At 39.6% G+C, this 15,266-nt stretch overlaps 1 protein-coding gene across 1 annotated transcript in view; it reads left to right on the top strand.

The window, feature by feature from the left end:
• FBN1 (fibrillin 1) overlaps positions 1–15,266 on the top strand; it is a 230,897-nt gene that overhangs the window by 24,328 nt on the left and 191,303 nt on the right. The window contains exons 2-3 of the mRNA XM_029952242.1: positions 4,012–4,094; positions 6,330–6,428. Of these exons, the coding sequence (XP_029808102.1) occupies positions 4,012–4,094; positions 6,330–6,428 (182 nt within the window). The remainder of the gene's footprint in view (positions 1–4,011; positions 4,095–6,329; positions 6,429–15,266) is intronic.

Below are 15,266 nucleotides of genomic sequence, written 5' to 3'. Positions count from 1 at the left end.
CCCTATTCTTTACTTCTGAGCTGTGGGACCCTGGCTGGTTTGTTTAACCTTCCTAAGCCATAGTTTCCTTAATGTTTAAGACAATAATAATAGAACTTACCTCAAAGGGTTGCCTTGAGGAGGAAATAAAGTAATGTGTCTTTAGCACATAGCCTAAAGTTCTTTTCTCTTTGAATTTTACGTTGAATTTTCCAAATGCTACCGCCACTTGTACTAAGCTTTAACTCTTGATTTTCTTTTTTGGCAGCAGGTAGGTGGGTGTGGTTGAGGAAGTGAAAAGGAAGAAAAAGGTTTGAATGCTGCACTTTCATTTACACAAAAAAGTAACTCCATTAAAGATTTATCTTCTTTGTTAATGCTTTTGTGTGAAACTTTAGAATAAAATCTCTCATAATGGAAATAATCCAACATGTCTACTTTAGACTTTACATGTCTTAGTGCTTTCCAACTTAAATAAGACACTCATTTGTTTCTAGAATTAGAGCTGTTTTTTCTGTGTGTGAGTAGAATGAATACCACCCAGCTTGTTCGAATGAGTGCTGTTAGCCTGGAATTCTCAAGACCAAAGTTAGCAGAGGGGAACCCTTAAATCTAATACTTAGCATGAAGCCATTGTACCTAGTAGTATTTAATGTGTTAAAGAATGAATGGCAACAAGATTAAAACAGTCATTGATTGAGGATATTGGTTGAACCAACTGAAATTGAATAATGTATTACTATAAGATAAAATTATTAAAACCCAAAAAATATCAGAGCATGCAAACAAAATCACAATTAGTATGTGGAAGTTTAAGTAATGCAGTGAAATGAAAATGTGAATGAATGAAACAGTTCATGCAATGAAATAGAAAGTACCCCATTTATGAGAGGTGTTTATACTTTTAAAGGAAAGTTATTAGTTCAAATAAAAGAGAATGATCAAAGTGTAATAACACGTACTTTAGAAAATAAGCACTTACTGGGGCACCGGGGTGCCTCTGTGGCTAAGCCTCTGACTCAGTCCTGATCTTGTGGGTTCTTGAGTTTGAACCCCCTGTGGGGTTCTGTGCTGTGTGTGTAGAGCCTGCTTGGAATTCTCTCTCCCCTCTCTCCCTCTCTCTGTCCCTTTCCTGTTCAAGCTCTCACTTTCTCTCAAAAATAAGTAAATAAACTTTTTTTTTAGTGAGGAGTTATGAATGGGGATTAGGTAAGAAGGCAAAAGAATTATCTTCATTTCCCCAGATCCTCACCCCTTGGGGCAACCAATTTTAACCATGTCTGCTTTTAGTTCTTCTCATGTTACCTTGGTGACACCATGTACGGTGCTTGTACCTCTATTTCTAGATGTAAACAGTATCGTTGGCTCCACGCCATGAAAGATGGGGACATAGCTCACTTAGATATCTCTACCTTTTCTCTCTCTCTTCCTTCCCACTGTTTAAATAATCACGGCATGACTTTCAGTTATTGGTTATTTTAAAACATTATATAATATACTTAAACCTCTGCCTCTTGGGTCAACCACTATTTCTCTCCATACGTTTCTTCCCAGGTTGACAGCTGAACCATTACTTTTACAGGTGCAGGTTTAAACATTTAAATTTTGTTTTGAAATCATTGTAAATTGTAACATCATCTATGTTTTGTCTGTAGGTTGATTGTAAACATTGAAAAAACAATGAGGAATGCTTATAGTACTGATTTTTCAAAAACGTTGGAAAATCTTTGTAATATCTTGCTTTGTAAGACTGATCCTGGACTCTTTTTCTTAGCCTTTTCACCATGTTAGTGTTAGTGGGGAAGATTTGAGGTGGTTGACTCTGGCTTGGATTATCATTGTCAATCTAGAGAAATTTGTGGAGTTCGGAAGGTTTGGTTGTTCCTCTCACCCTAGCCCCTATCCTAACTTCTTGTCTCATTCTTTTTTCCAAGATTCTGAGTTGTCCCAGGAAGTTCTGGGCACTACTTTGTAACAGGAGGGATACAGAATGGAGAGCCAGTGGCTTAGAATTTGTGATAAACTTTCTCTTCTCTTATAGTTCCTTGGGTTGAGTAGTTAATTTAGGTCAGAAAATGATTCTCTTATGATGATAATGCTGTATTGCGTTTATGTCCATTATTTCATTTGACACACACACACACACACACACACACACACACACACACACACCACATGATGTGGCCAAGGCAGACATTTTATTATCCCCAATGTGTAGATATGTCAACTGAGGTTCAGAGAGGCTCCAGCATCAGGTGCATCCATCATTTTATGTCTAGTTGGGGAGAAGCCCTGGTCTGTTGGGTGTGTATTTAGGGCCCTTTCCTAGGTTCCTCCATCTTTCTTCCTACCTCTCTTTTTGGCCTCAGCATCAGTCAGTCTGTAGTGTGCATTTTGCCCTGCAGTGTTCCAGGTCCACTGGGGCTGTGAAAGAGGCTCAGGATAGGGCAAAGACTTCACCTTTGTTCCCAGTTCTGCTTGTGCTTGAAGTAGTGAGTTCAGAGAAGATACAGGTGGGTTCTGTGCTCTTACACCTGATCTGCGTACAGAGGGAGAATGTGTGAATGCACTCCAACCAGAAGTAAATTTTAACTTATTTTTAATTTTTCAGGCTTATTTATTTACTTTGAGAGAGGGAGAGAAAGAGTGCATGGGGGGAAATAGGCAAAGGGAAAGAGAGAGAGAGGGAGAAAGAGACAGAGAGAGAATCCCAAGCAGGCTCCACAGTCAGCACAGAGCATAATACGGAGCTTGAACCCACAAACCATGAGATCATGACCTGAACTGAAATCAAGAGTCAGACCCCTAATGGACTAAGCCACCCTGGCACCCCCAGTAGTACACAGTTGTTTTTAAAGGTTTACTCTTTTGGGGCTGCAGGATTTATACTAGCAAGCCTTTGGATGGGTACTGTTTGTGAAATTGATTACAAAACATTTGACCTTATTCATCAGCCCCTCAACTTTAGGAAGTAGCATCAATATTTAGGTGCTGAGATGTCGCCTAATGAAATGAATGGTTTCTTTTGTGTCTCTGGGTGTTCAGTCCTCTGTCTTAGTTTCTAGCGTAGAGTTAACTAGATCCTTACCCACTTGCTCCCTTAAGTTGTTAAATAGTGATCATCTGGATTCTGAATGGAAGATTTGCTTCAAGAAACCTGATGAATGTCTGTAAACAAGAAACCCACAGTTACATTGACTTATCTTCTTGTGCCTTCTGGTATCAACTATGTTTACAAACTTTGGCTAAAGAAATATTTACATTTTTTGGCTTTTATTTTTTCTGACTAATGTCAGCGTTTGCATTCCTGTAATTCTGGTGAAAGGAAGAATATGCTTACATTTTAGGAGAGAGCTAGGCCATAAAAAAAATACACAGCTTCAATAAGTAGAAATTTAAAACTCTTTATGCAGATTTTATGATGACCTTTCTTGCCTAAAATGGTAGGAATTTTATTGTTTAAACTAGACTCATATAACTCCACACATTTTAAAAAAATTTTAATTTTTATTTATTTTTTGAGAGAAGGAGATAGAGTGTGAGCAGGGGAGGGGCAGAAAGAAAGAGAGGGAGACACAGATCTGAAGCAGGCTCTTGGCTCTCAGCTGTCAGCACAGAGCCCAACACGGGGCTTGAACTCACAAACAGTGCGATCATGACCTGAGCCGAAGTCTGTTGCTTAACCGACTGAGCCACCCAGGTGCCCCATAACTCCATACATTTTTATATCTGTACATTATGATAGAATGCACTGCATTTTGTATCTCTCATTTTTATTTTTCTGATGTATGCATAGGTGATATTAAGGGATATCCTTATTGGTATCATTATGTTAAAGAGTCCCAAACTACTAAGCCAGTGTTGGGTCCTATGAGTTTACCTTTTTTTTTTTTTTTTTTTGTCTACAAAAATTCATCCTGTTTTTGTAACTCAGAGACATTTTGTTTTCCCTTCTATGTGGTCACATACTGTTTTTTTTTTTTTTTAAGTATTGCACTCTTCTGATTGGATTTGTTTCTTTGTTTGCTTTAGACCTAATGTCTGTGGATCACGTTATAATGCTTACTGTTGCCCTGGATGGAAAACCTTACCTGGTGGAAATCAGTGTATTGTCCGTAAGTAAATAGACAATCTGTCATTCTTCATGTTCTTCTTTTGTTGTTTTGGTTGCATGGTAATTCTTAGAACCGTTCCTTTGTAATTGCATACCATTAATATGTTTATAGCACCGCCTTCCAGCTCTAAGATTTTCCTACTTCCTCTGAATCCAGATTGAGAAATACACTAAGTTGGTCAATCCACTGTTGTCCTTTAATTCACTGACTTCCTCTGGAATACTTCTGTCATGCAGGGAATAGAGCCTCAGGGATAATTTGATCAAGGGTACTGCTGCCTGGCTTCATAGACTTCCTAATCACTTGGATGGGATTTTGAAAACAGGATACATTGCTGCTTTCCTTATTGTAATTTCTGCCTTGCGTGGCCACCCACAAGCCTACTCAAACATCGTACAGTGAATTTGGGTGGTCGAGGCCAAAGATAGACCTAACTCTTAGAGAGGAAAGGAAGTGGCTAGAGCGTCAGATGAAGATGAGTAGAAAGACTAGGGAAGAACTCAGATGGCACCAGAGATTCTCCCATTGACTCTGCTGCCACAGCAAATGTCCAGATTCTCATCACATACCGCAAATGTTGAGTGACAAACAACATGCCAGAAAAGATGCTATTCAAAGGAGATATAAGTCAAATCAGTTATGGCATGTGTCCTCTATGAGCTTTTACTGTCATCATATGTATGGAGAAATTTCCAGTTTTCAGAAAATTATGTCAGGACAGTGGGGACAGTTGGAGCTGAAAGGACACTAAGGAATCATTGAATCCACTTTCTCTCTTGACCTACAGTGGTCTGTGCAGAACAGAATATTTCAAGCAGTATTCTCTTGGTGACCTGAAAAGTTCGTCTCTATCCCAGTTCTTGATTTTGACCAAAACCATCTTGTTCAGTTGGCATATTGTACTTTATTTAAGGATCAAAACTGAATCACTAAGAGACATACATAATGGTATTTCACATTTTCTAAATGAACTTGACAATGTAATCCTTTCTCTTGTGTTCCTTTCTTAAATGTTTATTTATTTTGTGAGAGAGAGCTCATGCACATGAGCAAATGTGTACAAGTGGGGAAGGGCAGGGAGAGAGAGAGAGAGAGAGAGAGCGAGCGAGCGAGCGAGCTAGAGCAAGGATCCCAAGCAGGCTCCACATTCAGCGTGGAGCCAGAGTCGGGGATTAATCTCACAAACTGTGAGATCATGACCTGAGCTGAAATCAGGAGTTGAATGTTTAACTGACTAGCCACCCACATGCCCCTCCCTTGTGTTCTGTAGAATCTATGAGAAATGCTATCTTCAGGTATTCAAATAAATGTTTATAGGATCTTCTTAATAGTTTTCAGTCTCCATCCTAAGCTCTTTTGATGTTTGAATGCATTTTCTATCAGGTATATTATTTGTAGCCTTGCACATCTTTGCAGTTTGCCTCTTGCAAGGTTATGCAGGAATTTGAGGAGGGGATAATGTCTATGAGTATGAAAGGTAGTGACCAAGTCTTATTCTGCTAGTAAATATAAAACATTTGCCGTTCAGACTTATTTTTTGGCCACCAGCAGAGCATTTGGTGCCAGCGTATCAGTCCCTCAGTGTCATGAAAGTGTTACTATTTCCCTAAAAGACGAACAGCTTCTTGACAGTGGAATCAGTGCTATTGTAGTAGGTTCCCAACCCCTTATCTCAGACTGTTGATGTAATTGAGAACAGGACTTCAATGTAAAATACAAGCTGCTCAGTGGGCAGGGTCCGGTGTAGAGAATTAGTCTTAGCAGGACACAGTATTTTTATGGAAATTTTTAAGCAGTAAGCATTTATAATGAAATAGGCTCCCAAGAATTCCCAAGAATACTGCTGCAACTCTTCTATCATTAAGTCGTAAAGTTAATATAAAAACAAAATACTTGTAGGCATAAAAATGTTTAAATGCAAGACTTTTGTTTGTTTTGTTTTCCTTAAGTAGGATGCTGGGGGCTTTTGCTAGCTTGGTACTGTGCAGAGTAAGAGAAAGGTTGAGAACCACCGATCTAAAGAAGGAAGTTGCAGCATTTTACATCCAAAGCTTATTTGGTTCAACAGATTTGTTTTGCAAGTGAATAAACCTGTGGCGTAAGGTCACATGGGTCATGATGGCAGACTTAATGAGGAAGCTGAGAGCCCAGGTTTCCTCATTTGAGGGTTGGGCTCCTATAAAGCACCGCGCTCGCAAGCCCGCAGAGCTTATAGTCTTCTGGTTTTATTGACAGCCATTTGCCGGCATTCCTGTGGAGATGGATTTTGTTCTAGGCCAAATATGTGCACTTGCCCATCTGGTCAGATATCTCCTTCCTGTGGCTCCAGATCCAGTGAGTATAACATGTTATTATATATAATATTATTTTATGTGGTTATGCCCTATTTTCTCCTAAATTTGCTTTTGGCTTTTCTCTTGCCTGCAATATATTTTTTTTCACTAGAACATCTGCCTTCTCTGTTCTGCCCAAAATACTTGGAATGGCTTTCCTCGGTCTGGCCTCCCATTTTCCTTCTTCACTCTTTTTAAGGAAATTACCTATGGGACTTAGTTACTATGAATAATATGAAGATTATGTTCTCATGTGTAGGTATCACCTTATTTATCTTTGTGTCTCCAATGTAAACACCATAAAAGATGCTCAGTGGACTGATTGTTTAATGAACACTTTTGGCTCAAGAAAACTAGGCATTTTTCCTAGTGGTACTGAAATATGAGTCTGATTAAACACTTTTTGAAAAACTGAAGACCCCTACTTTTATAAGAAAAAGATATAAAAAGTCATTATGGCACTTTTGGGAGTGATTTTTCCTTAAGCACAAATATATTTTCTCTTTCAGAATTTTACCATTCATCCTGTGATGTCAAATGATACCTGTAGTTCACTTTTCAGAGCCTTTCCTTGCTAGTTCTATTGTTTTTATTAGACTTTTTTTTGTTTTCTTTTTATTCTTTTTTTAAGTTTAAGAGTGAGCACAAGTGGGGGGAGGTGCAGAGAGAGGGAGAGAGAGAAAATCCCAAGCAACCTCTGCACCATCAGTACAGAGCCCAACACTCAAACTCACAAGCTGTGAGATCATGACCTGAGCAGAAATCGAGAGTCAGATGCTTAACTGACTGAGCCACCCAGGTGCTCCTAAAATTTTTTTAATGTTTATTTTTGAGAAAAAGAAAGCATGAGTTGCGGAGGGGCAGAGAGAGAAGGAGACACAGAATCCGAAACAGGCTCCAGGATCTAAGCAGGGCTCGAAGTCATGAATGGTGATATCATGACCTGAACTGAAGCCAGAAGCTTAACTGACTGAGCCACCCAGGTGCCTCAAAACTTGGTTTTTTTTCCATTTCCCACTTTTTCCCTGAGGAAATGCATTCCCCTTAGAGTGTGTTCTGTTTTTGACAAGGTTTTCAGAAAAAATATTGTGGAATAAGAACATTCTCTTTTGTTTATTTCAAGTGGAGATTTTAGTGTGGTCAAGGTCCATTACCTATTAAGACTCCTAATATTTAGCCCTGGCTTTCATGAGCCAATTAACAGCATAGGGCAGGTAGTCCTAATAGACCTTCTTGGTGGCCACTCAGATATCTTTGCATTCATGGATGAACACAGGTAACGCTACCTTATAGCTTATTAAAATTTTTCTGGCAGGGAGCATGCCAGGTCTGCATGAGAGCAAGCTGGAAGTGCTGGAGAGTGAGTGGCCTTAGAAGCAATTGCTAGCCCGTGACAGAGAGTGTTGGATAAGTGCCCCAGGTTCCTTGCCTCTCAATCTGCAGACCTAGGAAGTGTGTTCTCCACTGCCTCTTGGGTTTCCCTAATGGATTGGGCGCCAGGTGCCCACAGTGGTAATAGGCTCCATCATGTATTTATCATCTTCCTTCTTCTCCTTGTCCCACTTCCCCACTTTCCTACTAGTGTTTCCTGATGTTATTTATAAAACAGACTACTTGCCTTTAAATTATTGTCTCCTAATATGCTTCTGGTGGAACACACACAAAGACACCCTATTAGTAAAGATATCCAGTTGGACATTGGGAGAGAAACTTCCCATGGGATAGGAGGCATTTGCTTATCGCATTGAGAATAGCCTATTCTTATTTGATCTAAGCTTGGATTTAAAGGTGCATCTTCCAAGCAATAGCAGATTCGTTCTACAAATCAAGGCACCTGAGATGAAGGAAATACAAAGAGGTGGCATTTACAGGAACATGTTGGACATCTTGATCTCCATCAGACTGCCACCATGAACTGCCTAAGAGATGGGGAAGGGGTCTAGATATCAAGCTAGGACAGACCCTATCGCTCAAGTGGGCCCTAGAACCAACCACCAACAGCATACTTCTCTGGCCAGGAGAAAATATAGCTGGATGCCAAAACTAGGTATCCAGCTGGAAATGTCTTCAGTAGGATAGTGTGAGCTGCTAATGATTTCTCTGTCAAGTAAAAATCATGAGATACAGAGATACGATGTTGACAAATTGGTCCTGGTAGATTTCAAGCTTGCCTCAAGATAGGAGAAGTGTAGTGGTAGGTCCTGTGGGCCAGATTTAGCTGAGAGAACTGGATTCCAAGACTTGTGTGTAGTACTCTTTGAAGAAGTGTGGGTCCACCTATGATACCTGCACATTGGACAAAATCCCTGAATACATTGTGGATGAGAGTGGTATGAAGAGGGCAGTCTGGTTTCATCAAGATACTTGGAGCTTAAATCATTGACGTGAACTCTACCTATGCTAACATTGTCTAAACATCTTGCAAAATCAAACATGGTGGAATGTTTTAAATGAAGGGTAGCTGGGATACTCAGAATTCATTTCTGATCTTTTGAAGTGATATTCTAGGAAGCAGCTGTGCTAGCCTATAGAACTTCCTGCCTGCAGTGTGGTTGACAATAAATGTGGAGAGATCACACTACTAACTTTCCTACTAGTAGAAGGATAACTTGACAGAGCGAAATGTTCGTATTCACTACCTATGATTCTACCCAAAGGGGGCAAATTTAGATCATTTATTTCACCAATATTTCCTGTGAGAAATTTTACACTTGCTATGTGATAGGGGTTAAGGAGGTCTGGAAAACTTCGGGGGACACTGAGGCTTTAATTTTCTCATCGGAAAATGAAAAGAGTATTGTTCATCCAGGTTATTTTCTGCTTGAATGTGCTGGGACTCTGAGAGTAGGAAATGACCTCTTAGTGCCCTGAAGGAGAAACTGCATTTCCAGAAAGTCCAAACTGCTGTCCAAAAAGTCCTTTGGCCACTAAGAAGATAGGGCTTCTCTTAATCTATTGGAACTTGTGCAGTTGGTCAGAGGGCACCAGGGCAAAAGAGAAGATTGGCTAGCCAGAGTCAGAAAAATGGGTTTTCTAGTTCTATTGGGACTGTCTTGACTCTATCAGTCTCTGAGACTTATGATGGACCCTGAGTTGTCCTAATTCTCATAATTAGGTCATGGCGGACTGAATCATGAATTTATTCAAGGTTGTCATCTTTTTAATGTTTGTTTATTTATTTTGAGAGAGCAAGAGCGAGTGCGCAAGTACAGAAGTGGGGGAGGAGAGAGGAGGAGAGAGGAGGAGAGAGGAGGAGAGAGGAGGAGAGAGGAGGAGACCATGAATTGTAAGCAGGCCCCACGTTCAGTGTGGGAGCTCCACACGGGGCTCTATTTAATGAGACCATGAGATCATGAGAGCATGACCTGAGCTGAAATCAAGAGTCAGACGCTGAAATGATTGAGCCACCCAGGTGCCCCTCAAGCTCTTCTTTAAGTGTATATATAATATAGGGGCACCTGGGTGGCTCAGTTGGTAGCACATGTGACTCTTGACCTCAGGATTGTAAGCTTGAATGCTACATGAGGTGTAGAGATTATTTACAAAAATTAAAAAAAATCTTAATATAAGTAATATAAAATAGACTATTATCTTCTTCAATAACATATATTATTACAAAAATTGTTTCCTGAATTTTATATTTAAGAATTTGGGGATCACTTTTATGTTCATCCTGCTTTATTGTTTATGGTTTTTAAAAGGATTTTAAAAACTAAACTTCTTTTTTGAGATATAGATTCCTATTCCATTATAAGGAAATATGGAGAGATCCTGGGTACCCTTCACACAGTCTTCCCCAAGTTAGCATCCTGTGCAACTGTAGTATGACATCACAGCCAGGATACTGTCATTGAAACCATCAGGGCATGGAAGAGATCTCTTACTGCAAGGATGCCTCCTGTTGCCCTTTTCTAGTTCAGTATGGAGCCCAGTGCGGGGCTTGAACTCACAGCCCTGAAATCACGACCTGAGCTGAGATCAAGAGTCAGATGCCCAACTGACTGAGCCACTCAAGCTCCCTAAGATACCTTTTTTTTTTTTAATATGGGGACTGAGGTTGAAGTCTAGTTTCCTTTGATACCTGTAGGTATCAATTGTTTGAGTACCATCTCTTTTTGAAAAGACTATTCTTCACACATTTAATTGCTTTTGCGCTTTTGTCAAAAATTGTATTTGTATAGGTCTATATCTGGGTCTTTGTTTAATTTTATTTATCCATATATCTATCTCTTCTCCAATGCCATACAGTCTTGATTGCTGCAGCTATGTGATAAGTCTTGAAAATGGAGTAGACTAATTCCTTTCATTTTATTTTTCTTTTTTGAAATCATTTTAGCTATTCAAATTCCTTTGCCTTTCCATCTAAATTTTAGGTTAATCTTGTCTATACCTACAAAAAGAAATCTTTCTAGGATTTTGACAAAAATTACAGGAAGTCTGTAAATCAGTTTGGAGAGTATTGACATCTTTCCTATGTGGGACCCCTTATACTTTGAAATTTTTTTATCATATTCAGTTTACTTCAGTTGGGGGTACTGTTTTCCCAACACAAATCCAAGCTGTCAGGGTAGAAGGCGGCCAGGGGAATAATTCTAAAGCAGTGTGTTAGCAAGTTTGAACAGGTATAGGCCAACCACATGCTGAAAAGTATAAGGACACTCAGCGTAGGAAGGTGGTGCTATAGCTAATCTAGAAGAAGTGGTCCTTGGAAAGTTTTCTCAGGGAAGTGTGGAATTTGTATGAACAGGGAGGAGAGCAGTGTGTAGAACCTGCTCAGACTTCAGAAATAGTTGAGTCCTTTGCTTTTAGTCTGTTCTCTATGAACGTGCCTTTATCACTACTACCATTTAACATGTCTTGGAACCTTTCCCAACTCTGCTAGGGTTTTGTTTGTTCTATTTTGTTTTTGCTCTTGTTTTAGATACTTTAGTGAAGTTGGTCTTCTAAATGGTGTGTCTTTAGGCACCACAGGACATTTATGCATGTAAGGAAAACGTCATTGCTTAGATCTCCCTGGTGAAAAATATTTTTGTCCTGCAGTGACTCTGGCTGCCGCTGTGGACCTGTCTCAGGTGGAAAGTGCAGGAGTTAGTCTTGCTCTCTCATTTGTCGGTGTTTTCCTAGTGCCTAAATTAAGATCATGTGTCTGCCATATTAGATGCTTATTTGCAAATCGCTCTCAATGTTCTTTCTGTCCCTGTGCCTGCCAAGACAATGGGAGGACCATGGCATCAGTCCCAGCCTGATGCTTCCCAAAGAAAATGGTCATCTTAGTCCTGTACCTCTCTGATTCCCACAGCTTGCTCATAGTCTTCTCTGGTTGGTTATTTCATGAACTAATTTTTACTGGGCCGTCCCCTAAAGGGAGTTTCTTCAATTCTTTCTGATCCCTGGCAGATAGAAGTCATTCAACAAGTATTTATTGAATTAGCAGAATGATTGACTGAATCTAGAAAAAAAACCCCAAATCTATTTAGGATCCTATATAGTTACAAGTAAATGGCAAAAGTTTCTGTTAGTTCTAGGATGTTGAGCCTTAACTGAAACTGAGGCAGTCTGCTCATTTTCTTTTTTAAAAGAGTCTATTTATTTTGAGAGCGAGAGAGCACAAACATGTGAGAGTGAGCACGAGTCAGGAGAGAGGTGAGCGAGAATCCCAAGCAGGCTCCATGCTGTCAGCAGAGCCCAATGTGGGGCTCAGCCTCAGGAAGCATGAGATTGTGACCTGACCCAAAACCACTAGTCAAAAACCAGCTGAGCTATCTGGGTGCCCCTTGTCTGCCCATTTTCAGTGGGAAGTCCTCATTGCATCTTAGGGCTTTCAAGGTTAACTGCATATGGCAGCTTGGACACTGACACTTGAACCCCCTAGTATTTTCAGTTTCTGGTAAAATCTTCACACAGATTGAGTGTAGGAATATATTCTGACTTGAGGTATTTAGAGCATGTAATATTTTAGAACAATCTTATAGATTTATGTGGAACCCTGGCTTTTTCTAGAGATCTACAACTTGGTCTCATAACTGCCAGACATATGGGATGCTTGTTCAAACCAGTATAAATTTAGTCCTGCATCAACGGCAGGACTCGATAAAGAAATGAAATTAATTTATGTATATATGTTCCCTAAATTGTTCCCGCTGTAGTGAAGTTACGTATCTAGTTCCTTTATTTCCCCCACAGAAATCCTGAATGATTGCTCTCGCTTTTAAAGAAATAAGCTTTCCCCCTGAAGATCTAAGACTCAAACATGTTTGTGGCAAAGCAGATGGTAAAGATCCAATTATTTTTTGATAAGCTTATTCCCTTAACCCAAAGATTCATAGTTCCTTGGTTTATGGGGACCACTGGACTAACTATGCCTTATTAATTTCATGAGTCTGGCCAAGGGGTTTTACTTTTTAAAAGAGACATAATATTTTATGCTGGAAAAGGTTTACCTGAAAGACAGGGTAGAAAAATATAAAAGTGAGTCAGGGAGACTTATTACATTGCATTTAAATGTAAACTTAATCATTTTTCCTGAAAGAATGAATTCTATTTTTCAATTTGAATAATGTAAAGTCACTATTTGAACTACGTTAGCTTTTTATCTCAAAGTAGCTAAATGGCTTTGTTGCTCATGTGGGAATGGAAATTAGCTCTTGGCATGAACCACTTTAATTGAAATCAGTTTGTGGGTTGAGTTCCTATGCTGCTTGACAAATGACATCATTTCCTGTGCTTTTCCCAATCCTTGCTGTTTTTCTAAGATAGGATGAAACTAAGTTTAACTTCAGTTTTTAAAGCAACTATACACCTTTTCTTGACCTACTTAGAATATTACCCAACTTTTCACCAAATGATTTCTTCTGTATATTTGTAGATAGTTCTTTAATTCAAAAACATTTTGCCTGAGACACTCTAATTGAATCAAAGGAGCCTAAAATAACTGTTTTAGTCAGTTTTCTGGGTTGCTTGACTTCTAGAACAGTGTGCCAACCCAGGAGTTATTTCTCCCTTTATACATGGAGAAATGAAGATTACATATTTTTAATAGCAACCTATTTAGAACTGTACAGTAGCTTAGGACATAATTGACAACTTCTCAGTCTTAGTCTTTGTGGATAGCTTTTAATGTCATTATCTAATGGTGAGTTAAATAGAAATAACCTTAGTAAAGCTTTATATCACACCTGTGAGTAGGCAAGATGCTGCTCTTGCATTTAAAGAATATAATCAATAATCATGGTGTTTCCCACTCTAAAGAAGCTTTTAGACAAATGGACATTTAGACATTTCAGAAGAGAAGCATTAAGTACTCTGGAGTCTGAGTAAAAGGGCTCATATCAAGCAGGAGAAGGAGGAGAGAACAGAAATCAGAAAAGAAGATACATTTACAGTGGGTCTTAGACATAGGTAGGGTTTCAGGATTTGGTTAAGAGCTGTGTGTGTTGTATGTTGGGGATTAAGGATTAGGGGCAAAGAGACAATGAGACCAGATAAACAGGAGATTCCACCAAGAGATTAGAACAACGTGTTTAGCATTTTGTATGGCATATAGTAGATGCTGAGAAATATTTGTAGAGTGAATGAATGAATGATAAGTAGATCAGGGACTGAGTCATAGGACATACTAAGAGTATGTAGAGGATCCCTGAAAGGCCATGGCTATGCTGAAGAGGGCTGTGATTGCTGAGAGATGGAGGAAGTTCTTACCAGTCTAGACGTAGGGAGCCTCTGATGGTGCTAGTAAGTGTGTGACATGTTCTTGAGAAGGCATATCACTTTCAACTTGACTTCATTAATTCTTTGGTCCTCTATGAGGGCATAGTAAATACTCCGTTCTGGCATCTTTTCCCCCATTGTCATGCTGATATTTGGGTAGCTGCTTATGAACATGGCCCTTTGTCCTGAAGTCCACAGCCACTCTTTGATACAGCAGTAAGCCTCCTAACCAGGGTTACCAAGGAAGGTGGCTCCTAGGAACATCTTTCTACTCCTAGATTTGGCCCCTAAGCTTCAGGAAAACTGAACTTAAGAGCAAGGCTGAGCATCTGGTTTCTGCTCTTGCACAGAAGGAGGGGTTCTCTCCTTCCTATGTAAAATTGTGGAGCCTTTTGCTGTGGGAGTTTTCTCCCACAGCTTGGAGGATAAGGGAGGGGGTAAGCCCAAGTTCCAGTGCCCAATCCTGGCCTCCTTGTATAGGGAAGTGTCAACAAGGACTAATGACGGATTCAGTCAAGCCTTTAGTCTTCTCCAAGTAGAATAGTTACTGATTGCATAGGACTAAGGCACAGCATGGGATTTTGAAAGTGGTGTTAGTGTCCTAAATTACTCTACTGGAGACAGCCTCACCACTAGAGAGAGGAGAGCACACGCCGCACTGTTCTCCCTCACACGTGTCTTTCACTCCAGTATCTTCCAGTGTTTCTTCTCAAGTCCAAGGCTGCCATCATGGTCCTTCTGCCCTGAGTCCCAAAGTCATACTTCTGTAGGTCACAATGTGATGAAGAGTGGATTTCAGATTTTGTGGATCTCATTAAGTTTGAATTTATAGTTTAAACAAGCAGTTCTTTCTGAGCCAAGGCCAGCCACCTCTGTTAATAAATGCTGTTGTAGGTATTTTTTTCTTCAAAATTTCTTTTAACAAAATTCCTTGGAATTTGTCACTCAGACCATTTTCCTGGCCACGTACAGTGGGACTCTAAATCTTTGAACAGGAAAATTATTGTTGTTGTAATTATTGCAATCTTGTCCCCTACAGTTACTCAAGGTACTATTTTCTTGTTGATAGAAATTACAGAAATGACACTGAATGGGAAGCTCTGCTAAATTAGAGAGTCATTTAGCATTATTA

Source organism: Suricata suricatta, chromosome 9, assembly GCF_006229205.1.
Source record: "Suricata suricatta isolate VVHF042 chromosome 9, meerkat_22Aug2017_6uvM2_HiC, whole genome shotgun sequence".
Lineage (NCBI taxonomy): Eukaryota > Metazoa > Chordata > Mammalia > Carnivora > Herpestidae > Suricata > Suricata suricatta.
The sequence above is the reverse complement of the archived record's forward strand: the minus strand, read 5'-3'. Positions and strand labels throughout refer to the sequence as shown.